General features: G+C 46.0%; 1 protein-coding gene across 1 annotated transcript in view; it reads right to left on the bottom strand.

Moving 5' to 3' along the window:
- Window positions 1–7,233, bottom strand: part of NINJ1 (ninjurin 1) — a 57,838-nt gene extending 50,605 nt beyond the window's left edge. The window contains exon 1 of the mRNA XM_043977094.1: window positions 6,802–7,233. Coding sequence (XP_043833029.1) covers window positions 6,802–7,218 — 417 coding nt within the window. The 5' untranslated portion in view covers window positions 7,219–7,233. The remainder of the gene's footprint in view (window positions 1–6,801) is intronic.
- Window positions 7,234–11,947: the final 4,714 nt, after the last annotated feature.

Consider the following 11,947-nt stretch of genomic DNA (forward strand, 5'->3'; position numbering starts at 1 on the left):
TTTCCTATACTGGTGTCTCACCTTCCTGAATCTTCTTACTATTTTGCATTCCCACCTAAGCATATCTAGAACAAGCCTGGGCAAAGACAAAATGCTAAACTGTCTTCTACAACGTCCAACTGTTCCAAGCCTACAATGATTCAGAGGGTGCTCTAAGAAACGTGTTTGTACACAAGCCAGATAGTGGTACTTTTAAGTACTTATTCCTTTGGTTGGTTGATTTGGATCTCATTTGTGTTCTCTCTCTCTCTCTCTCTCTCTGTTTTGATGTGTCGGTTTTTTTTTTAAACAAATATTTACTTTGAGTGTTATCTGTCCCTGTCCCACTGGGTGACCAAGATAATTCAAGGGGCCTCATCCCTAATTTTTAGGATGGCTACTCAGCCACAGCTGTTCCAGCAACCCAGTGAAATCACATATCCCAAGAGCACTAATTCAAGTGGACTGCAGAATGAGAAGGCTTTTAGAAAGGGGGTAATACATAGCTAAGTGACACTCCTGGGCAGATTCTAATTCCTCACCCATCCCTTCCCAGCTGCCAAAGCACTTACTGATCAAAAATGATTAAGCTTTTTTACTTTTTCAAAATGGTTACTTTGGATACACTTTCAGAAACTTGGCAAGGGACGCGTCTTTCATTTAGGACTCTGGGCTTATGGTCTGGAAACAGTTTAGAGTCACAGGAAACTTTTTTGAAAATGTAGCAGTTTATAGTCATTTGAAAACAAGCCTCAAAGAACTTTAATCAAATCTTCCACAAAAATCAAAGTTAAGCTTGAGCTGGAGTGGCAGGGCAAAGCCTGATTCCATCATGGATTCCCTTTGACAGATTGGTGAACGCTCAAAATAATGTTTTTAAATGCAGAAACTAAAATATATAGTATTACAAAGGAAACCCAAGTCAGTGAAAATAAAGATGGAAACCTTGTTCCCTTTCAAGTTCATGGACACCCTGAAATTTATAGACCCCCCCCCCCCAATAGGATAAAAATCCTTGGATGGGAATTTGTTATTCTTTAAGGTCTCCCGTGGATCTAGATGCTGAGTCTATAATGATGAGTGAATCCCCTTCCAGCTCCATGGAATTCTGTGATTGTAAATTATTTTGTATTTACTTATTTGTGAACCAAGGAAGCCCCTTGCAGGTAGACACTTCTCTTTTTCTCATTTCAGCTTTGGTATCTCCTATGCCTAGCTTAGTGCTTGGCATACTTAGTAAAGGCTTGTTCAGAGACCTGTGAAAGGTGTTTACCTCCACGAGAATGAGTCATCCAGGCAGTCTTTGAAAGACTGTTCTGTGTTACTATAATTGCCTTATCACCAGGTTTAGGTGGACCCTCCAATTGAATTCATTTCTAACCCTAGAGCCACACAGTCTCAGATGAGATAGAAGAGAGAACCAAAGGCCCTATAGAACTAGGATCCCATGGGGACACAAGCTGCCCCTGCAGCCAAGTAAACTCGAGAACCCAGCACATACAGTGTTCTGTAGCTCTGAACCTCTCAAGGGGCTAGCCTAGGAAGCATAAACATTACCTGAGCTTCAGCCAAAGGCTGCAGCCTTGGACATCTACATGCTCCTGGCTGAGCAGTGAGAGAGGGTGAAGAAGGAATAAGAGAGGGAAGGACTAGTGTGCAATTTGCTCGGGCCTAAGGTGATTCTTCCATTCCCTTTATATTTTGCACTACAAAGATTTCTGGGTGGGGGCTGGTAGCAGTTAAAAGGCCTGAATTCCTGTCCCAACTTCACTTTGCTCTAGCAGAGTGACCTTGGATCAGACACTCCCACTTATGGGCTTTACTTCCCCCCAGAGGAAAAAAAAACAACAACACAAACCAATGTGGTAGAACTAGGAACTAGCTCTGAAATTCTGTTACTTTAAGTACCAACTATTGACTTCCCACAGGAAAGACATTACAACCAGTTATTAGAAGGCACACAAAAAGACACAAAGATTCCTTCCCCCCGGAAGACAAAGGGGAACACTTTCCTCAAAGGAAAGATGTTACTGAATAATCTACCTAAGCAGTCCTGAAGCAATGTAAATATGAGTCCTTCCTAACGTATAGGGATCCCTGGCATTTCCTCTTCCCACCCCCTTCATTCAAAGCCTTTCCAAACAGGCCATCATCTCATTTGGGCCCCACAAAAATGGTACAACAGGCAAACTTAACCAGGTCCTTTCTACCTTTTCCAATTTTCTTTTTCTTTTTCTTTTTTTTTTTGGTGAGGCAATTGGGGTTAAGTGACTTGCCCAGGGTCACACAGCTAGTAAGTGTTAAGTGTCTGAGGCCAGATTTGAACTAAGGTCCTCTTGAATCCAGGGCCAGTGCTTTATCCACTACACCACCTAGCTGCCCCCTTTTCCAATTTTCTTACCCTTTACTCCTCTCCATGCATTGTAAGATCCAGCAACACTGGCCTACTTAATGCTCCTTTCATACAACTACTTCTCTAGTGTCTCTATCTTTGTGCTGTCTGTGCCCCATCCCTGGAATTTTCTTCCCTTTCATGTTTGACTTCTAGTTTTCCTGGCTTCTTTAGAGATTCACCTAAAATCCTTCTGTTATGGAGGAAATGGTCAGTGTGGAGTTCCTTGGGTATTCCTCTTTAAAGAATTGTACCCTCTCACACCCAAACCCAATTAGGATCAAATCATCTTTTATTTAGGTGCTAGAGAAAGGAAACCAAGAGAAAAGTCCCTGAACTTTTCTCATGAGGAGATAGCGTGGCACAGAGATGTGGTTCTCTGAGATATCTATCTCCCTGAGCAGGAGAAAGGCAAATACTTTTCTAGAAGACCAAGATAATGGAGGGACCAATGAGGTGATCATTTATTTGACTGCGGAAAGTTCCCTTTGGAGGTGGGGGAAGCTGGAAGGAGGGGATGTGGTCCAGACTTCTGGAGTTATCTGTCCCCTTAGAGTCATTCAGGCAGTAGCCATGCCTAAAGGGATTAGGGGACAGGGAGACTGGAAATGAAGGGTGGTGGTCTGGGAGTTAACTCAGTTGAGATGAGGTGCTGCTTATCTCTTTAGGTGTGTCTGTCCTTTGGTTTAGTCTCTCAAGGAAAATGTTCCTTGAGTTCCCCCAGAAAACCTCTGAGGTACCCCAGGCCCATAACACTTCTGTCTCATTAAATTTTTAACTCCGCTTTGGGGTTTGGTTTGATCTGGGGGGAGTTGCCTTTCTTTGTCTCCCCAGTATTTGGTATTCTTGTTGTTCGATCATTTCAGCCATCTCCACCTCTTCATGACCCCATTTGGGGTTTTCTTGGAAAAGATTATGGAATGGCTTGCCATTTCCTTCTCCAGCTCATTTGACAGATGAGGAAACAAAGGCAAACGGGGTTAAGTGACTTGCCCAGGGTCACACAGCTAGTAAGTGTCTGAGGATGGATTTGAACTCAGGGAGATGAGTCTTCCCGACTCCAGCCTATCCACCATGCCACCACCTAGCTGCCCAGTTTGGTACAAAGTAGAAACTTAAATGCTAGTTAATACCTTCTGCAGGAGGCCTTTCCAGGTCTCCCCAGATGCTGATGCCTTCCCCTCTGAGCTTACTCCTTGAGGGCAGGGAAGACTTTTTACCTTTCTTTGTAACACAAATCAATTGATCCTAATTTTACAGAGGAAAAAAACCTGAGGGTCAATTACTTTAATAAGCTCACACAGCTACCATATGGCAATGTTATTACTTGAAATTATACAACACTGGGATAGAGGAGACCTTAGAGAACATTTCATCTACTTGTCTCATTTAAGGATGAGGCCCAGAGATGAAATGGGAACTTGAACTCAGGTCTTTGAGCCCACTCCTTTCTCCCTGCCATCATGCCTCTTTGCTGCTTAGTCTTCTTCATCCTGTTTTCTCTTCCTCCAGCCTACCCTCTCCCCACCTGCTCCTCCAGTACCCTCTGGGCTCCAGAATCCCTCTCAATGTCTCCCTCTTCATTCACTCAGGATCAGAAGCTATTACTAGCTGCAATACCTACCCTGGCAGGTTGTGAGGAAAGAACTTCAAGCACCAGATATATACAAATGAGCCATTAAGAAAAGCATAACCAGAGGAGGACAAAGCAAGTGAAAAGAGGGTGATGTAAAGAAAAGACAGTCTGAGGCAGGGCAAGGTATAAAGGGAGGCGCAGTGTCTATGGCATTTTACCTGAATCACTTCATCTGATCTTCAAAACAATCTGGAGAGGTAAGTACTCCAGGGCTTATTATCTCCACTTTATGGTTGAGGAAACTGAGGCTGAAACACAGCTAGGGTAAGTGGTAAGTGCAGCATTTGAACCCAGGTCTCTGATGACTCCAGGTTCAATACTCTTTCTATTCTGCCTCCCCTAAAACAAATTAATCCAGGTTAAAGAATGTAAACTGTCTGCAGCCGGGATCTTCCCAGGTCTTGTTATTGTTGGCACCTAGCGGGAGCCATGTAATGTCAGAACAATTTAAATTTGCTCAGTATCCCCTCATACATTTTCAGCAAAAGCCCAACAAATGACCTTTCTAATCTCACATTTAACCAAGCAAATCTCCAGCCTGCACTGATATGTTGGCTACAAAAGTAGGCTGTATTTCCGGCTACTTCTGCTCTTGGTTAGGCAGGAAGGGAAAAGAAGAGAGTTTCAAGGGGAAAAGAGGTCAGGGACAATGTCAAAAGCTTCAAAGTATACTGAACCAAAAATAAAAAAAAGTAATAGTAAAAGTCACCAATGGTTAAGGGCAATGTCTTTTCAGGGAGTTATTTCCAGACTCTATAAAGGCCTGGCACCTGACCTTCTTTGATTTCCTGCTTCAACTTTCTTTGAAAACAACTCTGCAGCATGGTTCTTTTAAAAATCATTTTTGAAATAAATTTTACTTTTTAAAGTTGTTCATTTTTTTTTCTTCCTCCTCTGTCCTCATTGGGGGGAGGAGGGGGAAAAAAGAATACCCTTGGCAGGGTTATTTTTTTTTCACTGAATTATATTTTTAAAATTTATTTTGTTGTTGTTGTTTGAAGGAAAGATTTTTTATTTTTTTTTTAGACTTTTATTTTTGGCAGGGTTATTTTTAAATGAAATAGATTCACCTTAATTATGTTTGGAAAACTTGCGGGAAATACCTAGGAGAGACTGAAGACTTCCCTTGAAAGGGATCACAAGCCAAGGATCCAATCATGGAATATCAAAGCTAACAGGGACTTTAGTGATCCCAACCCCTTAGCTTATACTTGAGGAAACCCAGGCTCCCATAGATGAAGAGACTTATCCAAGGCCACAGGTGTAATCAGTAGCAGGACAAGTAATCAAACACAGATGCTGATTTCCAAATCCAGTGCTATTTTCTTTAAACAAGGTGGGGGGGGGGAGGGTTTTCTGCTTTTCTTTCTTGGTCCAACTCTATCAAGTCTCTTTGCTGCAAAACTTTTGGCACAGGTGGCCTAAGCCAGTGCTAGTGGGTAAGGGAGAAGGTATGGAGAGAACAAATTCAAGAACTGCACATGGGGGAGGATGGGGTTGGAGGTGGAAGAAAAGGTACTAACCTTGACCACAATGGGCAGGAATAAAGAAGTAACTCAAGAAATGCTTGTGAAAGGACATATGTTGGTGAGAGTTCTTTAGCCAGTCTGTGGCAAAGGCCCTCTCCTTACCACCATAATCACCACCACCACCCAACTATTACAGTGTTGCACAGCAACCGGATGTGGCCTTAGAGAAGATGAGTCTAACTCAGGCGAGTCTTAGCTAACGGGTGCTGGCCTGCCTACCACAGACTCTAGACCTTGGAGCCCGCTGCTCTGCCCCCAATCTCTTGCCCTGAATCCAGAAACCATCTTCATTGTCCCCTCCCCCAATCTCCTGCCTTGGCTCCAGAACAGTTGTACTGCGCCCCCCCCCCCCATCTCCTGCTCTGGATCTAAAACCAGCTATGTTGCCCCTTCCCCCAATCTCCTGCCCGGGCTCCAGAAATCAGCTGTGATGCCCCCCAATCTCCTGCTCTAGCTCCAGGAACCACCAGTGCCGCCCCGCCCCCAAATCGCCTGCCTTGGATCCAGAAACCAGCTGCGCCGCCCCCTTTCTCAATCCCCTGCCCTGGCTCCGGAAAGCGGCTGCACTACCCCCTTCCCCAATCTCCTGCCATGGCTCCAGAAATCAGCAGCGCTGCCCCCTAATCGCCTGCTCTGGTTTCAGGAACCACCTGTGCCACCCCCCCCCGAACCCCCAGCACTCCCAATCTCCCAAACCCTGAATACAGAAATCAGTTGCCCTTTCCCCCAGTCTTCTGCCCTGGCTTCAGAAATCAGTTCCGCTGTCCCCCTTCTCCCCCCACCCCAGTCATCGCCTGACCTGGCTTTAAGAACCACCTGTACCGCCCCCCCCCACCCCCAATCTATATCCCTAGCTCTAGGAACCACCTGCGCACTTGTCAAATCTCGGGGAACTACGGGGCCACCAAGCCCTTGGACAGACCCCCATAGAGCCTCCTAAACTGTTTCCTCCCATTTCCCCTGGCCAGACCCCAAGGAGCCTTCTTCGTTGTTCTTTCCCAGTAGCACTGGCCAGACCCCCGGGGAGCCCGCTACCCCTCCTATCTCTGCTGGCTGGGACCCCCAGGGAGCCCTCTGCGCTGCCCCTCGCTTTTCCTCTGGCCAGACCCCTGGTAGACCTGTTTTGTCCTTTCCCGTTTCCCCCGGCCAGACTGCTGGGGAGCCCTGTGTGCCACCCCCTCCCATTTGCCCTGGCCGGTCTCCCCGGAGCCCGCTGCTTTGGCCCCTCTCCCAGTCCCTGCGCGGCCCAGGGGCCACCTACTTACCCTGCCCCCAGAAGAGGCTGGGGATCCGGGCCCTACATCCCCGTTCAGCTCGTACTCCTCCGGGCCTGAATCCATGCCGCCGCCTCCGTCCCCTCCGCCGTCGGGGAGCAGAGCGCGCTCCGCAGGGCTGGTGGCCGCCTCCGGGCCGCCGGCTTGGGCTGCGCTGCCGTCCAGCTTGGGGCCCTCTCCCGCGCCCGCTGGCTTCTCTGCGGCTCGGCGAGGCTGCAGGACCAGCCCCGGATGGCTTTCTCTTCCCCCCGCCTGCCTCGCCTCCCTCCTTCTCCCGCTCCGCTCGCCGGCAGAGGAGGAGGAGGAGATTGACGCAGCCCCAACCCCACCACCGTCTTCTCCCGGGGCGGGGAAAAGAAAATGTAAATACACTATTCTGTATTTCTGTAGGGAGGGCAAACAGATCATGGGCGGGGCTAGGTAGGCTTGTGAATGAAGCGGGAGAAAAGAGTAGGAAGAGGGATCGGGCTGCGCTGAGGGCTGACGGAGGAGGGTGCTGAAAACGGGTGGGGGCACCCTCAGGGTGCATTCCTGCCAGCCCGGGGCACCCCCTGTTGCCACCTCAGAGGAGCCCCGAAGTTCCGATTCTTGGAAGAAGCCCCCCCAAGGGCAACTTGTCCAAACCCCTCCTCATTTAACGGATGGGCCCTACCAGCCGATTATGGCTTGCCCAGATATCAGCTAGTGGCAAAATGGGACCAGGCCGACTTGGGCCTTCCGTGTTGTCAGGCACTAGGGCTGCAGAATCCGTAGCAAGAGCAGCTCCCCAGGGGCTATATTAACCGTGGCGTGTTACAATCGGAAAGGGCCTTGGAGCTTATCTAGTGTGGCACCATGATTCCAAACTTCCTAAACATTCTGAACTCCTTAAGATCTCAGAGGATATTAAACCTAGAGCCGGAAGAAAACTTAGAAGTCGTCTACTCCAATAAGCAGAGTGGGAGTTTATTTTTGGACAAGGCCAGTGAGAGATTTGTTTTGCTTGACTGAACATTTTCCCCGGGGGAGGGGGGGAGTGAAAGGAAGAGAAGAAAGCTGATGATCAATTGAAAGTATTAAAAATTAAAAAGAAGTCATCTAGTCTGAACACTTTCATTTTACATATGAGGAAACTGAGGCCTGGAGAGATGAAGTGACTCATGCAAAGTCACACAGGAAGGAAGTGGGAGAGAAGGTTAAGTGTTCTAACTCTGATGTTCTTTTTCCCTTTACCATACTGGCCCATATTATCATAGTAGTGTTTATAGCAAGAAAGGACCTTAAAGATTATCCTCCAAATTCCTTCATTTTACAGATGAGGAGACCCAAATCACTTCACCAGCTGTTAAATGGTAGAACGAGGGTTATCTTTCCAAGTCACAGAAGTCCACAGTGCCTCAGACTCTAACAACCACCAATACATGGCCTCCAGCCAGTGAATGCCTCTTCCTGCCTTCCCCTTAGGACTGGGAAACCAACAGTTTAATTCCTGGGTTCCCAGCACATGAGGGGTCAGGGTGGGATTTGTTCGAGAAACAAATCTGTCAATCCCCAAAGTCCCTCTGGAAGTGGAGAGACAAAGAGGTCTCCAGCCCTTGGCATGCAAAGTTTAATAACAATACAAGGCTTCAAATCCCATTCAGCTCTGAAATTCTGTGACTCTGGGATACTAGGGCAAGATAAGCAGTCTCCAAACTAAAACAAACAAACAAACAACTGTCTATGAGACACAACCACTTTCCCCTGCCCCACCCAACTCCCACACAAGCAGGAGCCTTTGTAGAAACCACAAAACTTGGAGAGATTCTGTGCATCCAGAAATGGAGGAGCTGGCTTGGGCACTAACCCAGGCAGGACAGGCATGCCTAGCCTGAGGTTCCACCTGCTCCCAAATTCCTCTTTCCACCAGCCTGGACGATGCCTGCATTTTTTTTCCTTTCTATTTGCTTGGCAGTTTGAAGACATTCAAGAGTTCTTTTAGCTAATGGGCACCATTTTTAAAAGTAAAAAATATGTCAGGGTATTAACCATTGGCACATTTATGTGATTTCGACTCTCATTCTGACACCTGGGTGGGAGAGGGGCTGGGAGTAGGAGTTTTGTTTGTAAGGAAAGAGAGGAGAGAAAAGTAATTTGAAAACAGAGAATTTATGAAGTGGGTCCAGCATGCTTCAGGGCATCGAGGTGTCCAGGTGGATAGAGTGCTCAGTGACCTGGAGTCAGGAAGACTTGAGTTCAAATTCAGCCTCAGACATTTAATAGTTGTGTGACCCTGAGGAGGTCACTTAACCCTGTTTGCCTCAGTTTCCTCATCTGTAAAATGAGCTGGAGAAGGAAATGGCCAAGTATCTTTGCCAAGAAAACCCCAAATGACCCCAATGGGCTCGTGAAGAATTGGACATGACTGCAATGATGGAACAACAATAACAAGCATGACTGGAAAGGTCCCCAGTGAGGGGCTTAGGCAACACAGAGGATATTAGAAAAGGGTTACTTTAAAAGAAAAAAGTGGGAAATATTTAGGGGCAGCTAGGTGGTGCAGTGGATAAAGCACTGGCCCTGGATTCAGAAGGACCTAAGTTCAAATTTGACCTCATACACCTGACACTTCCTAGCTGTGTGACCCTGGGCAAGTCACTTAACCTTCATTGCCCTGCCCCCCCCCAAAAAAAAAGTGGGAAGAAAAGGGTTACTAAAAGGAGAGAAGGGCTGCAGAAAGGAATGTGGGAAGTGGCCAAAGACAAATGATTTATTTTGAAATTCTCTGCCTCAGTTTGCTCTTCTGTAAAATGAGAGGGTTGAACTTTATGCCAGTGCAACTCAAACCTCGAGGGGGCCCTACAATCTGGAAAGGTTTTGACCATGGCTGGCAGATAACAGACTGTCTTTCATCTTAGGGCCACATTAGCTGAGCTCAGAGAGATTCAACTCATTCATCCTTATAGCAGCTGCAGACTGCTGATCTTTTTTGTTACTACTCACAAAGCTTGTCTAGGAAGGAAAAGAATAACTGGTTACATCTATTATCAGTGGAAGGAGTATCCAACCAATGAAATCACAGGAACATGAAATATTTAGGCTATATGATGAACTAAGTATGTAGGCTTTCATGGACTAGACTGGGTACCCAACCACCATGTATAACATTGTTTCTTATGGGGAAAGTGTGTCCCAGTAAAAGTGTGTCCAAATGTAAAGCGGGAGAATTTGGGGAATACAACCTGTAGTGGAACCCCAAGAAATCCAAAAGATCCCAACCCCCAAAGAATTCTTAAAACTTTACCAAGGGAAAAGGACCTGGGGAATAAGGTGTTGCCCAGCACCACCCAGGCAAGCTGATATGCAAGATATGGATGGATGCTGCATATCTTATTATTAATGCTTACTATTATTCCAAAATCCCCTCTTGGTTGTCTGCATTTCCCTCCCAGTGCTTCGTAATGCCCTTCCCTCCCCTTTGTTTTTTAAAGATGTAAAAGACCAGGTCTTCTCTTACTCCAGGGGGACAGTCACCACCATGATCTGTTCTTTACCATATTCCTCTCTCCTAATCAATCTCTTTTTATTTTACAAGATTCATAATGATCCTCTAATTCTTTGGGTGAGCTAGCCCCCTGATCCAGGTCACAAGTATTCTCCAACAAACCCACTCATAAATTGGTGACAGAGTACCAAAGCGAGGAGATGGGTAATGAATCCTGCTCTCTATGGACTGGGATAATCAGGGGTTATTTCTTTCCTTTTTCCTTTTTTTTTTTTTTTGTGGGGCAGTGGGGGTTACACAGCTAGTAAGTGTCAAGTGTCTGAGGCTGGATTTGAACTGAATCCAGGGCCAGTGCTCTATCCACTGTGCCACCTAGCTGCCCCTTAGGGATTATTTCTTAGAAGAGACAGAACTTGAGTTGTGTCTTGAAGGATGGATAAGATTCATACTGATGGAGAGTTTCCCCTTTCAATCAGGGGAAACATCATGAGAAAAGGTACAGGGGTATTTCTTAGAGACTGGAGTTTTGCCCTTAAATTCCATTCAGCCCCATGACTGTGTCCCTTCTACTCAAGCTCCATGTCCAGGCTGGTGCCCTGCTTATGCCTATTGCCAGACTGCCTCAGTGATGTTTCTGCCTGCCATCCAAGACACCTGGTTTCCTGCTAGAATTCCTAACTTTCTTCAGTCTCTGTCTCTTGCTTACTGCCAGAGCCTCCATGCCTGTCTGCCAAGCCCCAACCAGCACAACACCTCCCTGAAATCAACCTTGCCTCTCTACACCTGTACCTATTATCCCCTCCAAACTCCCTTAACATAAGACTCAATTATCCAGTCTACCTCTCTGAATGATACACCCTTCCTCTGTAGGTCCTTAGTTTCTATATCCCTACTGTCACTAACTAGACTTGTTCCTGAGCATAGGTATTAGAAGGGAATTGATCACATTTCTGTATTAGAGTTTTCAAAGTGCTTTCTTTTTCTTTAATCATTATATTTTGTTTTGACATGTTTCATCCTTTTCAAATAAATTGCACCTTCATAATACCTCACTATTAAAGAAAACACACAACAACCACCACACAGTTAAGCAAAATTACCTGATATGGTGATTGTAATTAACAATATGTGTGTATAATACAAAGAGTTTTCTTCACCTTATTATTAAAAACACAAACAGTTAAGCAAAACTGCCTGATATAATGATGATAGCTAAAAATACATTGAGAAAGCACTTTGTTCATCTTCACCTAGTGAGGTAAGTAGCATAAGCATCAATGTCTTTATTTTATAGATGAGGAAGATGAGCAGGGGAGTAAATCATGAGTCTGATTTTAGATGGGTCAAGAGTGAGGTACAGGGAAGGGCTTCAGGGCTTCAGTAGTTCACGTCCAACAGGCAGTTGAAAATGGAGGTTAAGGGGGCAGCTAGGTGGTGCAGTGGATAGAGCACCAGCCCTGGATTCAGGAGGACCTGAGTTCAAATCCGGCCTCAGACACTTAACAATTACTAGCTGTGTGACCCTAGGCAAGTCACTTAACCCCAATTGCCTCACCAAAAAAAAGAAAATGGAGGTTAAGACCGGGGAGACAGAGATAAGAATTATTCACATGGAAATATTGGAATGAAAATGTTCAGTAGTCCTGATCGGAGCTAGGCATTAGATTGCATGCA

The sequence above is a fragment of the Dromiciops gliroides genome, chromosome 1, assembly GCF_019393635.1.
Source record: "Dromiciops gliroides isolate mDroGli1 chromosome 1, mDroGli1.pri, whole genome shotgun sequence".
Classification (NCBI taxonomy): domain Eukaryota; kingdom Metazoa; phylum Chordata; class Mammalia; order Microbiotheria; family Microbiotheriidae; genus Dromiciops; species Dromiciops gliroides.